Source organism: Calliopsis andreniformis, chromosome 9 (assembly GCF_051401765.1).
Source record: "Calliopsis andreniformis isolate RMS-2024a chromosome 9, iyCalAndr_principal, whole genome shotgun sequence".
Taxonomy (NCBI): domain Eukaryota; kingdom Metazoa; phylum Arthropoda; class Insecta; order Hymenoptera; family Andrenidae; genus Calliopsis; species Calliopsis andreniformis.
The window spans coordinates 6212009-6235805 of NC_135070.1; the positions used below are offsets into that span (position 1 = coordinate 6212009).

Here is a 23797-nt window from a genome sequence, read left to right on the forward strand (position 1 = left end):
ATTTCGCGGAATGGTCATTTGCATACACGCGCTCACGCACCACAGCAAAGGACGCTATTACAGTTCTCGCGCACGGACAATGCCATTATTTCTGCGTTCGAGGGCCCCGCGGATGTGTACCATTGTGCCGCGAAGCGAAGCCGGATGGATGGCAGAGAGATTACACGATAGATGCGAGGATATCTGAGGATATCGTTGTTTATGCGCGAGGAACAATAAGCAGGTTCGACGACGACTTATTCTTCAGATGGAACAAGACGCAGCACACGCGGCGCATGTTCTTCTGATAACAGCGCTTCTTAATTATCTAATTCAGAAGATTTGAAATTTTAACGTGCGACTAAAATTGAAATACAGTAGAGACTGTCAGTACAGTAGAGTATTCGAACTAAGAGGGAGACAAAAGTGGCCGAATAATAGAATTTTCGGAATATTGAACAACCACTTTCTTGTGCATTAAATTTCATTTATTTAAATAGAAATGAACAAGATTGATAGTTTATTTTAATGCTTAAGGATTCCATATCCTTTCAGTTGTTAAATTAGATAAACGTGTAATTTTTAATGTTACGTTTTGTGTTTTAACATTTGGGATTTTAGATTTTGTCTAAAGTTTGTGTAAATTTTCTCCACTATGTATTTTTGCCAATTTCGTCGCACTTCCACTACTACCTCTGGCAAAAAGTTTTCGATTAAACGAAACAATATGAAGTTATTAAAAAATATTGTGGTTTTTGAAATATAAAATGCTACTGCATGAATATAAAACATATGTGAATATTGGATAGGTTTGGTACGATAGTATTTTACATTTTCAATAACTACAATATTTTTAAATATTTTTGTATTGTTGGGTTTGCCAGAATTAAACATTTCGGTTGTCATTATGATACGTACCCTGCCAATTTCATACATAATTATCATAATTAGGATCTCCTCAGCCGAACACAGGCAAATATGTATTATAGTGTGTGTAAACATCGCTACCAAAGGTTTTTAGGATAACAGAACATCTGGATAATAGAACGTTCGGATATTAGAGATATGGGAGTCTCTACTGTACCTGAATTTTGAAACTTTTCTGAAGAATTGGTAAGCCTAAAAGGTTTTCAGGAGTTTTAGAAATAGCCATAGAATATGACAATCTCTTCTACTTTTTGAAGATTTAATGCTGTGTTATGTAATATCCGTTAAATGAGGATTAAGTAAGAAGAATAAAGGTGAACATTTGCATACGTATCATTCGTGAAAGTAGCAGATATTTTGGATTTATTTATGTGACAACTGTGTCAACACTATTCAGACGAGGGAAACGACTCTACCCCGTTGCAATCTCACGATCTCCACTTGCATCGTTGTTGCATTGTCACTGCTTACATTGCAATTACAGCACTGCTGTAGTTTTGTCGTCGTGAATTTACGTTCCAAACAGAAAGCTGAATGCACAGCTGCGATAAATCATTTTGTCGAGAAATGTGTAGGGTGCCAATTTATTTTGCAATCGATATTTTTATTTCTAACTTTTCCACATATTTTGCCTGGGTGAATTTCTGATATCAAGGAAAGAAGGAAAGTGCACGAATTGCATGCAATCGTTAATTGAAGAATAATGTATTTTTGTATCTTAATTAAAAGTACGATTCATGTTATTTGCACCAGCTACTTTCTAACGAAAATAAAATTCCACTTCGTCATTTCCGTTTGGGAACTATTCTTTAATTACGCCAAGTATTTTTTACTTTTTCCTGTCACTTTCACTGGAAATCATTACCAATGGAGTTCTTCCATTATGCTCAATTTAGAAAGGAAATTAAACTGAATTGATGGAACTATTCTTCTTTAAACTTTTCATTTAGTCAAAGTAATTTTCTTCTCTCCTTTTAACAAAAACTAAACAATACTTCTCAATTTACAATTTTACGTACATAGGTACCCATATAAAATCGATACTTAGGTATCACCTCAGTTGCAATAATAACAAGAATTCTGTCACAATGAAAAGTGGTTCGTGCACACTGGAAGTTTGAAGGCACCCCAAGGAATGCAAGTAGCATCAAATGCGCTGATAGCTTTTCCATAGACTCCTGCATGCGGTATTGGAATTGAAATCAGCCGAAGCATTTAATTGTAATAGGTAGGTCTGTGCCATGGTTAGATAGCATCTCTAATTCAAGAGCACAGGCAATCGGACATGCAGATGGGACTGGCCGCGGATCTCGTGTGAAATTAATTGCGCGTGACGCGACTCTAGACTCTAGGCCTCTGTGGCGAGAGCGCATCTGATGATCGGCCTTGTGTCCACACGCGCGTGTTAACACGTGTGTGGAATGGAGACGGGCCTCGCGTGAATACAAGGTGCACGATCGAACTGTGCGATCCTTGCATTAGGCTAATCGGCAGTTCCAAAAAAAGGACGCAGCCCTTCGTTTAATGAACCTTGATTTTATCGAACTGGAAGGTGTTTAGAAAAAAAGTTCAAGACGTTAGAGACGTATAGAAGTGTGTAGTTAGCATACTGCCAATAGACTATTCGCAGAGATGAAATTATGTATTGCAAGCAAAATTACATAGGAAAATGGAAATAATAGGGATACATCGTGGGACCTCGATTGATGTAAAAATGCTGTTGAACATGCGTGCAAGAATCGAGGCTTATTTCAGACTCGCTCTTGTCGAATTTAGTTTGCTCGAACCTCTCTGAAAATGCTTTAATTTCTAATTTATTATTCTCAAATTTTACTATTAACTTTAAATGGTGCAGATATTTCCAAGAAACTGAACGTTGTTCAATCGTTATGGATAATTATAAAAGTTTCGGAAACCTGAGCTGCAATTAGAACTTTATGTTTCAGCTTCGCATAATTATTATGCAAGACATCGCACAAAAGGCTAGTAGCAACGATATTAATTAAAAGATCTTGAAAGTGCTCTAATTAATGTGAGTTCCCACGTGAATGTTTCCAGTAGATTGCAAATTAGGTTGAACATAAATGTTCGTATTCACATTCATTTCGTAAAAGTGAATTGTCGGGTCTAGAATTATATCCGTGTTCTTTCGTAATTAATAGAATAAAAAAACATACCTTTCATACCGAGTAGAAGGTGCTCTCTTGTAATTAAAATTTTGAAATTACATTGTCTTTCAGGAGTATACGCGCAAGTGCTTACAGTACTTCTATTATTTAATGGGTTTGTGTTACTGCACAAAGGGTTTTCACACGTCACTGCGATCGAGTAACCTGTCATTTACCCTTCCTTTCGTTAAGTATTATTTTTACCCCGCCGACATACAGCAGCGATCCTGATGCAAAATAAATGCAAAGTAATACAGCAGATTTTATTATACGATGTAGCTATTATCGTTATCGTTGCGAAGAAGGAAGCTTTGCTCACTTCTATAACGATACTTCAAGGGATGCTCGTTTGGCAGGCACCATTTCCGATAGTAGTCTACTAGCCAAGCTTCTTGTGTACATCCTCTAAAGTCTTATTACATCTTTGAAATCTGTTCATGTGTATAAACTGGGTAGTGATAACTATGATCATTTCACATAGAAAAATAAGTCAGATTTACTCGGTTTTAATTCTTTTCGGTTGTATTTTCTGTAGGCATAGTAATCACACTGATCGAAATTTTTGTGGCTTGTGCGCGTTCACTCGGGAATATCTGGGTACGAAACCACAAGAGTAAAACAGGCTTACGGGGAATATTCCAAACATCGACTGGAAAAAGTTAAATTAAGCGTACACTCTCGTTTTTTCACTTTATAGGGGAAGGCTGCAAAATCTAGATCACTAAAATATTTTTTACTAAAAAACGATGAGGTTGGTAACAAAATATTTTGAATATTGAAGAGATAGTGGAAAAAATGTTACTACTTATGTCTTCAAGATAATATAATTCATTTTTTCCAGAATATAATATAAAAGGTTAGACAAATAGGTTCTTATAATTGTGACATCAGTCCATTTAAAGCAACTGGTTTCCTACATGAATTTATAATCCTTATACCCTTCATTAAATTTTCTCTTATTTCGTATTTATTCTCCTTGCTCTTTGGGTGTTGACGTTTCTGCCAGTACGATGCCTTTGGAGTCTAGATAGTCAGCCCGAGGGTGTTCGTGATCTGAACTCCGAAAGAAGCCTTTTGAACCTTTCATCTTGAAGGTTTTGTGCCAAGGAAATCTCGTTATCTCAATTGGACATTATGCACAGAGGATATTCGCGTAATCTTCCAGATGTATTCCATGATAATCCTTGTATATGGGAATATGCAAGTGAAGCTGCTCCAGCCTGGTTCGACTGGTGAGATAACGCCAATATTTATAGGAAGTAGACGAAGCTGGATATAGAGCGTTCAGATCGATACTTCTAGTAGTTTAATGAGTGTCGTTGCGACATTTCCTCATATACATTATAATCTTATTCCTTCTGTAATCGAAATGAATGTTGCTGGCCTTATATTTATTTCTGTCTGCAAAAGATATTTCAAGAATAGATAGAATTTGAAAATAAATTGAAAAATAAAGACATATTTTTGAGACAGTTGAACTCACAAAATTAACAATATATATGTCAGAGCTTATCCTGTAGATATTTATATATAAATAATGCACCTTTTAATAGTAGGTTTTCTAGTTAACCCTAGGATAAACATCAATATTTCGTATCATTTAAAAGATTCATAATTCTTCCTTCTTTCGATTTTTCAAACGAGTAACAAAACTGTAAGCTATTGCATTTGAACATTTATGACCAATTACATCCTGCATTAAATAGAAAGGGGAAACAGATTCAATCGCAGACACTTCGTACCGTTTCAAAAGGTAATGTCTCCCTTCGTACCCGAGTACAATGCTCTCGTGTATCGGTTGGCTGATAGCGCGATTGTAGATATCACGATACCCAGTGGGTTGGCTCGGCATTATGCAGCGAATCCAAGAGGTGGAAGGTCGGGACCTTCGCGTATAAAATGCGCGAAGGCACAGGTTGGTGAAAGTCATTCCGTACTCGGCCGCGTTGACACAGCCACGGTGAAAGTCACGTGTTAATTAATACTTTTATTCACTTGCTATCGAGAAAGCCACATTTCGACAGGTAACCGCTGCTGGGCATACACGGATACGCGCAAATCATCTGTTAGCGTTACTGGAATGGCGAAAAGATGAAAGCCATCTTTACCACAGAATAGCAAACCGCAAACGCTTTTAATGGCATTATGTAATTTCACGGTTCGACGCGGCATTGATGCCTTATGCGTGCATACTTTAAAAGCCAATACACACGCAAGAAATATCGATAGTCCGTTAACCTCGCCTACACTTACATACCGATATTTCAAGAATTAAAAGAGCAGAACAGATTACAAGCAATTTATGACAGGTTCGAGTTTCACCATGCCTACAGACTTGCATTGTAATATACAATTCATCTTCAAATTTGTCTATCAAAGTTCATATCAGCGAGGTCCCATCTAATAAATAATTCCTCGCGAATCCGGGTCTAATTGTTTAACTGATGAATTATTAATGGATCGAACGATATTTGTCACGTCTCGGACGCTTTGTAATTGTCTTCCATTGTATTCCTTGGCTTATGTCACAGAGGCGACATTAGTCATCGCGGTCTCAGTAGACGACGCTGCTGTCAAAGGAGAAACGGACGTAAATCACGAGTTTCACGCTTTATTACCTGTAAATCAATTATTGTTGGATCATTAACCATTGAAGGTTAGTTTATTCGGCGCTTCTTGCCAGTAATCGCGTCATACGATCACCTCTTGTCGAGGGTAGACCGCATTGTTCCCCTTATACGCTGATCGGACTGGTGAGTGGGCGTTTGTCCTCTGTCTGAACTTACCTATAAACCTGCACGTTTGCCCGCGCGGCTGTTTACATTTGAATTTATAATTAATAGAAGTTACCGTGCCCGAGGATTGAACACGTGCGATCGTAAACACTCGAGCTACTTAAATGTCAACGATGGATTTAACTATAACTGCACGATGACCGGTGGAAGCCTTATTTGTGCAGGTGTGAGTGAACTCATACAATCTGTGAAGTTAACAACGAAGTGTTAAAAGGAAACGTGTGAAGTTTCATAAAGAACATTAGGTATTATAATACTATTCGGTTGAAGACTTGCGAAATATTCTTACAAAATTTTTTATTTAAGCACGAAAACACTTGTTAGTTTAATTTTATTATTTGAGGCAATACAGAGTTGAAGGACAATTATTTTTACAAGATGTTCCAAAATATGCACTTACGTACGTGGATGTAACTTTGGGGGTGAATTGCGGCCACTCGAAAGAAATAAAATCATGTAAATATTTGTTCTACCTGATTCTGTTTACTCGATTTGTAACGCGTATTGAAATGCAGAAGTCTACAACATGGAAGCACGGTGGAATAGGACAAATATTTATTTAAGCTGTTTTTATTCTTCCTTTTTTACCTCTGCATGATCGTAATAGTAGACGGTAAAAAATGAAATGAACTGAATAGTGTATGGCATATTGAACTATTGAATTCTTTATTTCACCATTACTCTACATTCAGAAATAAAAATACCTTGATGTACTATCGTTGGCTCACATAGGTTCATTAGTAAGGAGAACTCTTGTTTTCGGACAACAAGAAGTAGATAGTCACATCCCCACTGGGCGTCTTCACGACTTCCTGGTGTGAGATCAGAAAAATTGCTGTCAGTCCATATATCAGCAGAGGTAAACCTGAAGGAACGTATAGGAGACACAAAATGACAAAGTAGAATATCGAGTTGACGCGGCGAGTCTACTGAAACTCGCGCTGGCTATTTAGAGATGAAAAAAGTGTCAATGAAACAACACGCTGATCATAGAAGGAAAACGACGTCGTCACGGCATGCGCCTTTCCTTTTACGTAGAAATGGTATGCGAGCATATATACCAAGGTTCATGAGCTTAATCATCCAGTAAATTTGGTCCTCCCTGTTCAAGTTCCTTCGCGGCTTCTTGCTGCAGTGATACTTAATGTATGGAAAGCAGCCAGTTCTAAGTATGTGGTAATTACTGCTGCCTACTGGCCAATTGAAGCACGATCTACCCCTTTGATCGTCAATAACATCGGCATACTTCACGAAGTACGACGTCCACGGTGGTTCGTTCGTTTGTAGCAGGTAGCTCGTTAAGACCTGTTTGTACCGTAATGACACCCAGTCACTTTACGTATCCTCTCTCGTCCATCTGCTGGACAAAACCCTCTTTCGTCGATCAATTACAGCCGCAGAAGCTATGCAGTCGCTACCGTTACATCGTCTAATCGAACTGTCATTCGATTTCGAAAGGCTCGAATGAAAAGCAGGGGTCGAAAGTATAGCGACCTCTGAAAACTGTTCGTCTGTTGCATATCCAGTACGCCAAACGCTATAAAATAGATTCCTGGGACTCGATCGATACAGACACTTGCGAGAATTCGCACCGTCGATTGCAATTGTGATTTAATGGGAACGATCGAATGTACTTGGAAGTGATGGTAATACGGCACTGTGGCACGTCGATTGCTACTGGTAAATTGATCGACGACGGGGAAGTTACACGTAAAAATTGTTACGTCACTTGCCTTGGATGCCAACGGTTTAACTTTCCCGGAATAACTCCTCGTCCACATACTATTCGGACGAGTGAACAGTATCCTTATCATCATTTGGTGAAGGATTGCTTGTCAGGGTTTGATCGATCAGATTTTTATTGCATAAATTTTTTTGCTTATTGTGGATGAAAATTCCAGGATTCTCTTCTCTTTTAGGAAGTATTATTGAAGAAAATGAACACGCGTACCTGTAATTCGAACGATTGCGTAACATGGATATACAACGTGTAACAGTCGAATACCAAACAGTAGGCTTGTTCGCTTCGCGAGTCTCTCGCCGCGCTGTTTATTCAGCCTTTCTAAAATAAACCTGGAGGGAGTGTGGTTCAAAATGTCAAGGTTAACGAGGCCCAATTCGATCGTGTGATGGAAAATCGCTTCAGAGTCGATTTCGGCATGTTATTCCACACTCGCCAATCGTGAAAACGCGATGAATTATAATTGATTGCACTGCCACGGATACCTAATCCCTGACTGATTGCTAGTTTCGCTGTCAGCGATTAGTCAGTGATTGTGTTTTGTAAGGATTTTGAAAGTACCTCCATGACATTCCTTCTGGCGTTGTAATGTAACTACATATTCTTATACGAGTACGTTGCCTCTATCGTGTTATTTAACACGAGGTCGTAATTTGTAAGAGATAAATTTTTAAACCTTTTTCAATTTGTGATAAGACTTCTGCGGGTGTAGACCTAGTTTCAGTTAACATTGGGATTTTTCCATGACTGATTTATTCCATTCAAAGTTTAGTATTTATGATCTATTAGATGCAGAAACTTGTTTAGTTTAAAAAAGTTCAGCATGTAATAAGGAATGAAAATTGAAAATTGAATCTATTATATAGTTATGAAATACGTATAATTATGAAAATTGAATCTATTAATATTGAAGAAACAAAGTAGAAGAAACTAAGACCTAAGTAAAAATTAGCTTAGGCATTATTAAGTTATACACATAGTATAATCCAATTGATTCACAAAATCAAATAAGAGGAAACGAAGTAGAAAAGTAAGATAAATATGAAAATAGACAAAATTGCTTGTCGTGTTACGCGTGAAATGTGTCTGACTTGGGACTCATTCTACTGACTTCGCTGTGTTCGACCTGACTAATGCACGAAGGCAGTAGAATAAGTCACAAGTCAGACACATTTTACACGCACTTGAAGTATGCTTATCTCTAACAATTCATAATTCTGAAATGAAGTACTTTCGTTATTCTTAATTTTCGTTCTATTTCGACGCGTAAAAGTATCCCTTAAAATTTTTGACACTTGTTGTTGAATATCTCGTATTTATAAAAGACGAAGAAAATATGAACTCTTCCCCAGAAGGTGAAAATTACGAGTTTAAATGTTTCTGTTGTTAACTGCTGCTTCTACTCTACCTAGCTACCTATCCAATAGTTTTTGTATACACGTTGTATGCAAGACGCCCTTTGGAGGTTGAGGGTAACTTCAACCAATCAGTGTTATTTTGACCGCGGTCGCGAGCGGACCTAAAGTGACAGATTCGTGTCTTTATTTTCTACTTAAGACAGAAGTTGAAGTTTCTCTATCGTAATAACACAGTGTAGTTTTATAGTAAGTGAACTTATTTAAAGTGGCTAAGGTAAAAATACTGTGTGGTTATAATCGGTATGAGGTTATTTTAACAAGTGAAAATATACATAGGTTATAAACCTTCATAAACTATTAGAATATTTATCTTAACGCTACAGTGACATGAATACTTCTTGTGTTTGACTACATGCATTGCTAACAACAAAGTCTTTAAAAAGGTAAATAATTTTGAATTTCATTGTAATACAATTAATTTGCATTTATGTTTGCTCCACAACTTTGAAACTTTAACAAGTAGCAAAGGACAATACTTGTAGAATTAAATATATTTATCTTGACATTATATACTCTACAGAAAAAAATGCTATGCAAAGAATTAAATAAATATGATTTGATTGAAGTTTAAAATTGAATATACGTTTGAATTTCGGTAGTTAGTTCGATGGTTGCTCGACAGAGCGCTGTTACTCACTGTTTGTCTCATGCGCAGAACACCTGGAATTCGAGGAATTACAAGCGACGCGATCCCTGATGCTCGTGCTTCGTACTCGTAATTGTAGTTGTTTTCGTTGAAAGTGCCTTTGTCCCCTAGTAGACGTTATGCACTGGCGACTTTGCGTACGTAATTCGTCTAAAGAGGATACATTCACCGATCGCACATGTGATGAAATGATCACAGACCGAGTGCTGCGTAAAAATCACTACGCCGCAAACTAACTCTGGCGCTACTGTCACTGAAACATCCAATCTTCTATGGCGGCTATTATGAATTGCTCGATTGCGTAATGCTTCAGTCAGAAAAAGAATCTAATGAAACAGTGGAAATGAAATCGAGTAGCTAATAGTTTACGCAATTTCTTTTTATAATAATAAGTACTGATATAGCTTTTGAATTGCTTAGTGTTTTTAACAAGTTAATTAGTAGATGAATTATCTCCTTTCGGAACTTGAATTATGAAATTCAAAGTGAAATATTACTTCATCTACATTATACTTGAAAAGTAATAATTATACTACTCATATTTCGTTTTTATGGAAATAATTATTTGGACTAATTTAAAATAATTTATTGCGAATGTGTATGTTTGAACATGAACTTTCAAACTTTTTTCTATAAATGAAACAATTTTTTATTCATAGTTATATGTATAAATCTCGAGTAATTGCTATAATATAGTATCAATTAACTCTACTGGCTGTAATATTGATACTTAGTCTTAAGAGGTTTCTATTTCCATTCGTTGCAGTGTTTTCCTCATTCTCTTTCTCTAGCCCCACTCGTCTATGCTTTTACTATTGTTATCATCTATATGACGAACGTTATCACTTTCTAACTTCCTGACTATACATGATTCCGAGTTCCAATGTGTGTCGATACGGTAACCCGTTAAACCTGATGGTATAACGGTATCGATATCACATTTCCTGCGACAAAGGCATGATTTAGCATTGTCCTCGATTATTCGTCTACAGCATCGTTTATATAAACATCGTTCATATTAAAATTTAATCACGACCAATCCCAGCATTTATCGCAATTAAAATCAATCACAGAGTGATTATCCTTACTGAAACCAACCAAAAACATACTCCTTGACATTTACAGTATCCATACTTTCCCCTCCAAATTATCCTGTCGTAAAGCAATCGATACAAAACTATTTTTGTCACGACCTCGCTCAAAATGCCCAAGAGTGAACATTTTTAATTACATTTGCTTCGCATCGAAACTTTTTGTCAACCGACCTTCACTTTTTGTTTCAGGTAAGTTCGCTCAGACTTCAGACTACCGTAACAGGAGAGGGTGAGTAATAATCGTTACTCCGTTCTACCTGTACGCTAACGAAAATGATCGGCAATCCGCCTTGTCGTCCTTTAGTTCTTACGATCATCCATGGCTAGAATCACTAGAATCGCTAGAATTCGTGCGGCGTTACCACGCCCAAGATCGTTTACACGTATAACGTATCGCGTTGGTTGTATCGCGGGTTATAAATTACCGCGATTTTTCTTAACGACGGTTTGAGTTACATTTATTTACATAACTACGACTGCGTTCGTTCTGCCGCGTTAACGAACGACATTGCTGGTCGGTCGGCCAGTCAGGCTGGTTGCCCGCCGTCACATTATCAAACGAACAGGAGAGACGACGCGAATCCTACGCTTAGGGATACGTAAAGAAGCATCGCTGTCATATTGGATTACATTGATGTGCTAATTCGGATCAGGGAGCGGGAAACGCTTCCAGCCGCGCCACAGGTGCACCAGATCGCGATTAGTTCGAGGCTAATCGACCGGATCTTCGCGAGATTCCGATTTTTCTGTTCTTCGGGATTCATTAATCGCGAGGGGTCGGTACGCCCACTTGCACTGAGCCGGCTCGCGCAAAGGAGAAATAAAATTGATTGAGTACCGGTAGAACGATGCAGAGCAACGTTGCGTGGGATTTATGCTGATTATTAAAGACCATTTTTCTGACTACAACACGTTTCGTGTATAAAAGTTAGAGTACTATGAAGCGCTTCATTAAAAATCGATCATTTTTAAATGAGATAAATGGCGAGATAAATGGTTTTGCAATTATTCAGGTGTAACCAAACGGTAGTGAAATTTGTTTAATAATAAATTGAATTAACTTTGTATCGTTGAGGAATTCTTTTTTAATTCAAAGTTCGTTATCGTGTACTATTTTGAAATAGTAGTTTTTAAAATACGAGTTTTTTTTTTATTTGCACCGTAGAATGTACCTACTATCAAAGTTTGAATTATGTCCAGTGCATCGATACATTGTTCAATTTCAATAGGCGCTCGCATATCAGCGAACTTTGACACGTTCGTTACCAAGTTTCATCGTGTATATCTGATATCGATGATTTTGCATTTTCTGTCGATAAGACAAACGAAGTCCACTTTTAAACGTATTGAAATTGGATCACCTAGGTAATCAGAATACAAGTTCAAGCTCTTGTTGTCGAAAATAAGATCAAATCATATAAATATAAACATAATTGAATAATTTATTGGAGCACAAATGTTTCGCGACAAAATTTTGTTGACAGTTAAATATTACGGACAATTACCAAACGATCATCGAATATTTTTCAATTAGCTATTTAAAAAATCATGGTTTTACTCGACTATACAGTTTCGATCGGCTTTCCCCTTTAATCAATCTCATAAAAATCATCTTTCTCAGTACCCTGCACGTTGACGAAGCTACCTGAAAGCATACTAAGTAGCTTCGTTTCACTCATACGTCGATCAACTTTCGACGCACCATAGCATAATGGCAAAAGGTCGCAGGAAACGTTCTTCAAAATCTCTTTCCACTTCTCATACCCCTTATAGATCGTAATTACACCCGACGATTCATTTCCGCCATAAGTGGGCCCTCCGTTTTGAAAATTTTGCGGAAATACGATCCATGCGGCGTGGCTTGTATTTCTGGACCAGCCTGCGTATATTTACGCTCGTCTCTATGAATATATTCTTATGCAATATGCCAGGCCTCCCTCGTGTGCGAGCGTCGATGAACACTCGCACACGGTCACGCACGGGAAGTACCAGCGGGATGAGCTTCGCGATGCAGGCAACGCGTTACTTATTTTGATGGGAGTCTACGATTTCCGCGAGATAAATGATGCACCGGCCATCTGCCTCGTCGGCTGGACTCGCTCCTTCATTATGCGCAACGCACGTTCGTACACGAGTCCGCGTAATCACGCGAAATATAAAATCGCGAGTGCCATGACGCGTACGTTCCGTAACGCCAAGTTAACGGGACCCTAAAAGAGCCGCCTCGCGTTCCTTCGTAGATCGAGTGTCCTTACGTTCGCGTGGGCCTGGACAGATCTTGGAAATCGTGCATATGAATTTCCTTCGTATCCACACACCTTCGGCATGAGTTATGTCGTATTGGTCGCTCGTTTCTCAGTACCATCGATCGAAGATCGTCGATGGGGGAAATGGATATCGTAAAGGGCTCGCACTGAGGGAGATAGTTTTCGAGCCGTGGATAGGTTTGACGTTTGACATTTCGTGATAGTAGCTCCGTGCCTCTGGGAAACATTTCTCGTAACATTATGCAGAGGTATATTGTGTTTCTTTTAAATTTTGTTTGGAACTCTTGAAATTGCTTTTCGAGGTATACATGGAAAAAATGGTTGTACAGATCATGTAAAAGTCCTTCTAAGTAGATTTAAGCAGAGTATCTGTTATAGACCTTTGTGAAATTAACAAAGGTAGCTTGACTGCAATAAGAGCAGTTCTGTTAAATCTACAAAGTCGACTTTTACTGGTTCTATTAAAGTCAGGTCTGTTAAGCTATGTCTTCGCTGAGACAAGAACGAGCAACCTTTTGTTGCCTCTCGTGTAAAAAGTAAGAAAAACGTAGGACACTTTTGGAGTATAGGTTCTAGACACAAAGATAATGAAAAGTTCAGGTGCATAGTTTTTTAGTTACACGCTATAAGTAACAAGAGCAACGGAATGTTATTCGTTGCTTCAGTGTAGACGTAGCTTTAGAATACTTATTTTTGTAAATCCTGCAAGTGATTTAAATAACTTTCAGTTTAACATTTTCCTCCGTGTACATATTAGGTATTAAATTCACACTTCCCATTTGTACGATGTTAGATTAATACAATTTAATCTACTGACTACCCTGTTTGTTTCAATTATGGATGACCCACTGAGTTCCAAATTAGCTATAATTTATCTTACGTTGTTGTTTCTAAGCAACCATTAGAGCTCTGACAGTGATATTCGTAAGACTATCTTTCTCGAACTTTCACCGGGATTAAGAACACAAATTCATTTCCAGTTCCTTTCCTCGTTTATTAACCGCTGCCCATGAATTATCTTGCCCGTTGCGTTCATTTAGTGCTTTCTAACGATTATATCTCAGAACTTGGTTCGCCAATGTTCAGTTTTGTGTCAGAACCGTGCGCGCCCCGAAGGGTCAGGCTTGCATTACCATAATTTAAAATCCGTTCAAGACTCTGGCGAGCTGACTTGTTTCGAGGGTGTTTCGAAATTTCCCATGGCATAGAACGAAACTTTATTACCGTTGGCGTTTTCGCCGATTAATGGAAACTCGTTGAAGCGCAAAAGCGAGTGGCGTCTTTCGTTTACATAATGAAATTTGTTGCCAAGGATTTAATGACGATTCCCTTGGCCGGATGGTAAGCAGCGTTTTTGCTGGGCCCTGCGGTATCGCGGACCAATGCGGTTGGCGGTTAGACGCGGATGGAACGAAAAGAATCGCAGACAGATTCAGTTTCTGCCTTACGACGTTGTCGTTCCGCTTCGGTCGTCTCTTTTCTCTCTCCGTTTCTTTCGCTTCCGTTCGCACAGGAACGGTACCGAAGGAGCAGCAAAATGCACCTCTTGGCTATGTACCGTTTCTTAAGTGCAACCTTTCTCCAATCTCAGCCGGGCAACTTCTCTCACGACTGGTCTGTGGTGAGTCGTTACCTTCCGGTTCGATGGTTCGTGTCATTTTCTTGACCGACATTTAAAACGTTGGAATTCCTCGTATTCTTTCGTGTATTAATCCCGTGAATATTCCTCGTTCTTAAATGAAGGTCAAATTATGCCCATTTCAATTTCATTTTATTAATCCCTGAGAGCAATTAACTATATGGATCGGCACGACATAATTTCAAGGGAAGTAAGTGACTGTATAGCGTGTTTGATGTGATCCAAATGTAGGTGGCCCTGAGTGAATTCATTCCGTTTCAATTGTAATTACGAACGTGCACAAAGGTTAACCCAGTTTCGATGTTCATTGTGTTTCGATGCGCCATGCATCGAATTTTAATAGGAAACGCCGATATTAGGTGATTTCATTTTCCTTTTCTATTAGATACACGTATCGGTTTCTCTGTCAATACGAGCTACATTGATGTCAACAGCGAGAGGGAAATAGAATGAGCTAGTCAACCTTCAATTTTGCTTGAAGTTCATGTTACATGCGCCCTAAGTTTATGTTTAGATTAATAGTACTGTACTGATCAATGAACGTTTTTGAATACAAATGAATTCCAGAAATTTTATCAATCTTGCAGTACTGAACAAAGACAATTTTTTTACTACCACAGGTAACAATTCTCAGACGTCTTGGAGACGTCGATTTTATGTCCACTTTATACCTGAACGTCTTATGACATAATTTGGACGAAAACATTCCATGAATGTCTTAAAGATATAATACATGAACGTCTTAAAAACGTCTTTTTTTGTCTAAATATCTTATAGACGTCTTTAAAACGTCTTATGAATGTCATTTAAGATGTCCTAAAGACATATTAATTTGTAACTTCAGACGCTTCAAAGACGTTTTTCATACATTTTTAGGACTTTGCTGGATGTCTTTAAGACGTCTCTGTGCTATGTAGGTTAAAATTTTGAATAGTATTTTAATAGCGGCTAATTCAAAGAAAAACTCTGAGCCTTGGAACGGTATCTTAATAGTAGGTAATTCAGCGAAAAATGGTCTGTGCTAGATACAGAACTCGTCGGTGAGGGGTGAAAGCCACCCTTTTACTGAAAAGAAATGATATCGCTATATTGTTACGTCTGGCGCCGTTCCTTTTTGTCGCAGTAAAACGTATCGTTCTCGCATTATTTCCACCATTATCGATGTTATTTCGCGCGTTGATAGCGAGGTCGGAATGCCACTTTTCTAGAACTCCTTTCCCGGTCATTATCCTCGAGCAACAGAGCTCGAGCGCCTTTTAATCCCTTCCAATCGGCAATACGGTAAACGCGAGGCAGCTAGACGGAGATAATTACGCGGGTGTAAGCTGGGCATTCGCTCGTCTTCGTGTTTCTGCACGTGCGAATGCCGCGACGCGCAAGTTCTGACGGGAGACTGGAATTTCGCGTCATAAAATTTCTTCAGTGCGATCTACCCTTGCGAGAAGACCGATAAACTTGCGCGAGTTTCATGCATCGGTTGCTCCTTTGTCGTGCCTCCATGTGTCATCTCTGGATTTTATAAATTTGACAGCATCTCTATATTTCTTTGATAGACAGGCTGGCAAGGTTTCTGATTTTGTCTTTGATCTCTGGCGAGAGTCATAAATTGGTAGATGCTATCTGATAACGAGGTCGAAGGGTATGATGCAAGGGTTTTTATTCCTTATTTTATACTGAGGTGATAGGAAGTTTATTGTACACTTGGTGTACAGGACGCGTTATTTTGATGCATTTCGAATTGCGCGGAATGAGTGTAATATTGTATAATGTTAAGTAGTGTAAATTTTGTAGAATTATACGGGGTGTTTCTTTTATCTTGTACATCCTAATAGCTTCGTTATTTCTGCTGATACGAAGGAATGTGTCAAAGCAGTTTTGATGGATTCAAAGCTGAGAATATTATAATCCATATCTTTTTTGTTGAGGGTCATTTTTTTCAAGTTTTGAAGGTCATCTTTTTTTGCACATTAACATGTATTTTTATGATACAGCTTTATAGTACACAGCAAGAGGAATTCAGCGAACTTATCTTATACATTAAGGAATTAATTAATTAGACAGTTCAGACAAAAATATAAACTTTGTTTTGTAGATATTAATTAAGTGATGAACTCAATTTTTTGAAAGTTGTTTTACTTAGATCAGAAAAATGAATCAAAGACTACGCAAGAAAGAGATTAACTTGCTAATTAGTACTTCAACTTGAACTGTCACACTCCCCCAAGACGTCCAACAGACTCTGATATTTACCTTTTCCTTCACTCATACTGTCATTTATCTAAACGCAGCCATAATTGCATTTGCACTGGCTGCACTACTAATTACACATTGTAAGTACAGTCCATGTAAAAACACCATCCCGAGCTACTAGGATAGTAACTCACGTAACCAATTGCCCACAGTCAGAAGGGTGTAAGAGCCAGTCCCTGTTGCTGTCGACTGCACTCAATTGGTCAGATTTAGCGATGTATTAGCGGTGGTATCGCAGAATATTTTCAAGTGGATTAAACGTATTAAAAGTACACGTAATTGCAGTGATGGATAATGACCATTCGCGGGATTTTGTGGCAAGCAAAAACAATCGAAGCTAAGCCCACGGTTTCATGCATATAGGGGAGCTATTGCGACAGTGAGGTGTAGCAAATGCGAAACACAATCACTGCCATTATACAATTGTGCGGCAGCGGGCGATTATCCCGTCTCGAAAAAAATCTGCGGATAGTTTCGCTCACTTTTGCGTTCACGGGGCTTCCAGCCAGGGAGTTTCTTTTCATTTACCCCATTCGGAGCACGGGGAGGGGTTCCCATAGGAAATCGGCCATTATTCTACGCCTAATAAAGACTTTCCAATCTTCTCCGATAGCCTGGAGTTCAGTCTACCCTTCGCCAGTGCGTATTACTCTGGAACACTTCGGGGCACTCACTGGTGGAACGCATACATCATGAAGGATGCATGATGTTGCGAAGAATGGGATGCGTCCCTTATCTTGCCGAGAGATCACAGCTATGCATATAATGCATGGCTTTCGTCTGTGGGCAGAACTATGTCCTCGTTCAGTATATGTAGCGAGAAACGTATCTAAACCGTAGTGAAGTTATTATGGTGTTGATAGACGAATCAGAGCAGATCTTGTGAATGCTGTAATAGGTATTTATACATTTTTTTCTTAATCGTAAAATGGAAGTGTGAATATTTATAAATACAAACATTTTTATTTGTATTTTTTCATATTATTTTTATGTTGTCGAAGGTAAGAGGTTCTTTTTATTAATTTGGGTTTCATACTTCATATTTCAATCTTCTGAATAACAGGGTTATTGGAATACTTGTAAAAATTTAAAACCTTAGCTAGCTGTTAATATGAATAATAGTAAGAGTCCATATTAGTTGAGTAAACGATTTTTTTAATTTCTTAGACATATTTAGATATGCCTCATAGCATCGTATTACCTCTAAAAAAGGTTTCCATATTACCCGCCCTGAAACTCCTGAGTGGAAAAATGCACTTGACCGAATAAAGTTAAAACTTCCTAAGTTAAAATTTCCTTTCTTGTTTAATGTTCTTAAATATAAGAGAGGAACATGTAAGGATTAAATTGGGCCAAGTCTAAGTAATTTAATGCATTAAATTAAATCGTCAAGAAACAAGCTGGGGTGCTATAATACCATCTTCTCCTCTAGTCTTTGAAACATAGTTTTTTTTTAATTACTTCCAGGAAATTTTTTGTCGTATTTTACGTTTTTCAAAGTTGTTGAAAAGAACCACAGTTTTACGTGGTCAGTGTTGTTTCGTGTTTCTTTTGAATCGACGTTCTTTTTCAACACAGTGGCTAAAGCTTTACGCTCATGGAAACACGTAGCAATTTACGGGGATAACAATGGAACCATATTGAAGAAACGCTTACGGTGCGGTTTCGTGGTTCGCCGAGTAAAAATCGAATCACTTTCGCTTTGTGTACCAGTCCTCGTCAATGACGATCTCTATAACAGAAAACTTCGTGCATTCTTTCCTTCAGACAAAAATGGGATATTTGCTATGAATATTTCTTTTAACAAATATGCTGTTTATTTTTTGAAACTCGTAATTATGTTTTCTGCGATCGTGACCGAAAGAGAGTTCGTAAAGTATTACTATGCATTGAGTTGGTGCCAACAGACCGAAAGAGAAATTGCTATTGTTTTTCTAATTTGACTTTGAAGAGAGAAAGTTTAGAAATCATTTAGTAGTAACTCATGTTTTCGCACGTGGAATATATAATAATCGAGCTTTAATTTTCAGCGAATGGCTTGTAAAAGATTTTCATTTATGTATTAATATCGTATTTATTTTCCATCGAGGTAAATTTGTTTTATACAGTCTACAGTTCAGTGATTTTATCAGAGCGGAAAGAGTAATAAATTATAGATCAGACATACAGCATAGCTTTAGCATCCGTATGATTTTTTATAATATTCATTTTTTAAATTCTTTTTTCAAAAAGATTATGACGCTCATAAACTGTACCGCATCTTTCCACTTTAAGAATGTTTTACGTATCCAGCTACTTCAATATTGATAAACACAGCCAGTGTGAGGTTCATGAAAAATTTATGATGCCTTTGCTTCATGCACTGTAATCTACAAAAGAGCAGTCAAACAGCTTGCAGGTGAAGTTTAAATGCATTTATTTTCCATATAAAATTCGAATCTGACAGTCAGAGTTATACATTTCTTAGATACGTTCGATGCATTCTTTTTCGAAAATATATAAGTGCATAATGGATTCGTAATGATTGCTAATACATAATTACACTTGATCAAGGACTTAATATGACTTAATTTGAAGTCAGCAAGCAAGAAATATCACTTTAGTGTCATCTTCATGAGACTTAGTACATGAGCAGGGCATAACAAATATTAGACACGTATTCTTCTCATCTGTTGATATTTATGTTTAGGTGGTGAAAGCCACCCCTACAGTTGGGGTGGAAAATACATTTTCCTAAATATCTCGAGAACTAATGTAGGTAGAAAAAAATAGTAAACGCACAATAGTTTCAAACTATAAAAACAGTTACTTTCTTGAGTATCTTTAAACAATTGGTACACAGCACACTACTCAAAAACCAATGTTTTCAACATGACTAGATGCTGATTAAGTTTCACAATATCTGACCCTGATAACGAGGTCAGTTTTGCGGCATCCTGCACAGATATAGAATGACGTGCACACGGTAAATACCCATGATATTGTGGTCTCATTATAGCGGGTTTCATCATAGTTTAAACGCAACCCGTGAGTTCAGGGCAGTCGTGTAATTTCGTGAGAATTAGAAGAGACAATACAGCCATGTACGGGCTTTGTGTCTGTAGTAAATCGGCCAATGTAGATGCAGCATCCGTGGATAAAACTCATTTGAGGGGAAAAAGGGCTTAAATTTGATTAACCAAAGCTTAAGGGTTTATCTCTGTTTGCGGATTTCGAGCCGTAATCGACATTTTTGAAAAGGTATTCAATCAATATAATATAATATTACCATTCACATTAATCAAACATCCTCGTTGTAGCCATTAGTACGTTTTTACTTCAGTTCTTTAAAATTTCGATGTAAGTGATTTCTCTACTGTGACTCCCTTAAAACTAGTGAAACCTTTAAGAATTAGCAATAGCAAATACAGTCCGATTTCTAAAAATAAATTGTTTGTTTTTATCAAATAAGCCAGATGGCCAAAATTACATACACCAGCCCAAAGAACGACGTTGAACATAAAGTTACTTAACTTCATCAAATATCAATACATTTTTATTAAAAATCTTCTATGTATATTTATTGAAATGGACAGTAATAAATGATCAAAAACGAATAAAATTGTGTGTGTAGTTTCTCTATAATAAACTTCCAAAGTTGTCACCAGCTTTGAGGGTGTCACAGTAGAGAGATCCCTTAACACAAGTCCCCCAATTCTAATCGATACGTTTAACCGAAAAACTGTTCCTAAAATCTTGCTCAACTCAATCTTAATCAAACAGATTCGTCACTATTACTTACTCCGTAACAAAAGGAACAGAATTTCGTCCACAACACTTCCATAACCGCAATCGTCTCACAAACAGCTCAGACTGTTACAACAGCCACCCTGTATAGACGAACCGGTCGGCATTCGCGTTTCACATTTCATACATAAAAATAGCGCTGTTTAAAATTCAAACGCCACTTGCGTTACATGAGCGTATCTGTCACCGTCGTTAAGGCTCGCCTGGGAAGGAAAAAATCAAGATGTACCTTCGATTCTAGTCGTGCACCGTATAAGATGGGACTCGGGACGCGTTGCGTCGGCAGAGGTGTATCGCGTGCATGCGTTTAGAACTGGTTTGCTCGGCCATGCGAGAGAAGCGTGCAACGGTGTCTTTAAAGAAAATGGAAAGGTGGGTCGTGTTCGAGGGTATCCCTTCCATTTTCCCGTAGGCTGTGCCACGCTCGCTCCGTATGCAGCCCCTGCACGACCGACGAACGCGACACGTAGCACAGGCACACGCACAGATAACCGTGCCTCTCGTCCTGCTGCCGCAAAAGGCTGATCGTCGAGACGTATCGAAAGCGCGGAGATGTTCCGTAATTAATCGCTCGAGTTCGAACTGTCGAGGCCGCTCTTCGTTCCGTGACTATTTGCTTCTTTCGATTTCAATTATACAGGCCTGACTGACGGCTGTTCGTTTTACGCCGATTGAAACGTTCTTCGTCGCCGGGCAAAGCTGCGCCGCGGGTAACGCCGCGAGATCGCTGATCCTCCTGTCGCGAATTTTATGAGCGAACTGCTCGTCGCTTTCGACTATAAACTTTTAATGACTCCGCGATCCTGAAATGCGAAATCGGACTCTTAGTGGTGAAACTTATTTCAGTTTAGACGCGTTTAATTGAAATGAACCTTTGGATGCGTCGAAACGTATTGATTCCCTCGTTCTAATGTCGCGAGAACTTTTAACGAAATTTGGATTTTATGCGCTTCTGAAGTTACTTTCACAAGTCGTTCAGATGATTCTAATACGGCGTATAGAATAGTTGTTTGCATGTATTATCAGGGCCTTGGGCTGTGCATGGTGAGGGGTGGTGGATTATTCTGTATTAAAATATTTTCTAGTTTCTGAGAGGGTTTTATAAAGAATAACTATTTTTAATCCTTAGGTCAAAGTAAACTCTAAAGCTCTACACTTAAGTATTTATAAAAATTTTGCTTGAACACTAACATTAATTTTGTACAATTTTTATATTCTAATGTTTTAGGTGACCTAATTAAAAATAAAAACTAGTGTTATAAAATAGTATCCACAGTTTCTGGAACTTCCTAGTTAAAATATCAGGATATACAGTTGTAGGTTCTGTTTGCTTACTGAGACATTTATAGGGACATTTGCTTTAGTCATGGAAAATGAAAATCTCGTAAAGGATGAGGCCTAGGGTTATAGCTCGTTTGCATCCCTTAATCCAGGTCTGAGTATCTATATTTAACTGATACCACTTATCAGATTTAGGTGTTTATAGTTTTTAATAGCATGTCGTTCAATAGCAACCGTCGTAACGAGTATTTATTATATTACTGCTGCACTTTTGTAGGTAATATTGAAGAATTACACAACTGAAATTCATTTATTTATAATACCTATCTGTGTATGTCTAATTGTAGTCTCCATGAACAGATTCTACTTTTTCTTCTTTTATTAGAAGATTATATGCAAACATGTACACGATAATTTTTGAAAGATCCTCCGCGTTGATCGAAAGCAAAAAAAGGGTTGCAAAGGGAGCTTCTCATTAGCAGACCACGACTGTGCATCGTTTGAATCCGGTTTTCATGATAGAAGCTACACGCCTTGAATCGGTAGTACATATCGATGGGTGTGTACGCATATTCATGTGACACATGGACGTTTCAGGTGCACTTACTCCAACGAAGGGTGTGTACTCGGCACCGTTGACGTTCGCTATAGTTGCTGTCAGGGAAACGCAGCCAATTGGAAAAGTAAAAATACTTCAAAGCTGCACCTTCGTAAACTTACAATTAGGCATGCCGGAAGGAAAATATTTTATGAATTCCATGATCTTATAACGCTCACAATTGCTTCAATCTTCGCAATTTCAAGTTCGTGTTCCGAGATCAATAAAATTAAGTGACATTCAAATAATTAACATTTTATTATGGTTTCTCGTTAAGGCAAATTTAGACTTTTTATGATAGTGAAAACTATATTTACACGTTTTACTGTAAATGAATCATCCACGATGATTACCCAAAGTAAAAATTCGTTTTTATCCGCATAACGTTCCAACATTAATTTTTCACAAATGTTACATCTTCGTTTACAATATTATGTATTTAGTTTTCTTGTGTAGCGTTTAGACTTTAGATGGAGCGAACGAATTCTTGGTTCTTTTTCCAATTTAACAAAATCCAAGTCATACGAGCATTTTTTCATTTAATTGTCGTTTAAGGGAAATTTAGATTTTTCACTTTGAGTGATTATCACAGATGATTCATTCACACTGGAAATGAAAGATGAAAGCTGGAGTATTTATATTTTCATTAATCTAATATGCTTTTATTAATCTAATATTGAGTGTCAAAATTGAATTAATAACTTTATCTGTTGTAGAAGAATATCGTAAAATATTAGAAATATTAAGTTTACATTTATTATTGCAGCTTCACCATACATATTCATTTGTTCCATAAAAAGTAGAGCCTTGCTCTACTTCCTTCATTATTCACTTTCAGTACTCACTTTAGACGAAACGCAGATAAAAACAACCTCTACACTTTTCCCTATGGATGAATTACCTACGACCTACGATAACCACCCAAAGTGAAAACCCTAAATTCACCTTTATATTCATTCATAATAATTGAAGTTTGTTACTTGAAGTTTACTTAAATCGAATTAATTTCAATTGAATTAACTTCAATTGAAATTTAATTACTAAAATTCCAAAGCGCCAGCACAACTCCCTACACACTTCCCAGAAATATAAAGCATGTTTTACTGCCGATGAATTTTGTCGGTAACGAATCAGTATTTGCCCCCAACACGTTCTCTCATATGTCCGTTCTCGTCTCAGTGGACAGGCATGCAAACGATCCTGCAGTA

General features: G+C 37.8%; 2 protein-coding genes across 2 annotated transcripts in view; one reads left to right on the forward strand and one right to left on the reverse strand.

Annotated features, from left to right (window-relative positions):
• The window catches only part of Cad99c (cadherin 99C), a 116420-nt gene that overhangs the window by 15055 nt on the left and 77568 nt on the right, over positions 1-23797 (forward strand). The window lies entirely within an intron of this gene.
• LOC143184091 (uncharacterized protein C15orf61) lies at positions 6510-9906 on the reverse strand. The gene is made up of 4 exons (XM_076386079.1): positions 9666-9906; positions 7603-7820; positions 6931-7174; positions 6510-6734 (listed from the first exon to the last, which is right to left on the reverse strand). The coding sequence occupies exons 2-4, from the start codon at positions 7684-7686 to the stop codon at positions 6607-6609; spliced, it is 456 nt and encodes a 151-aa protein (XP_076242194.1). The 5' UTR covers positions 7687-7820; positions 9666-9906; the 3' UTR covers positions 6510-6606.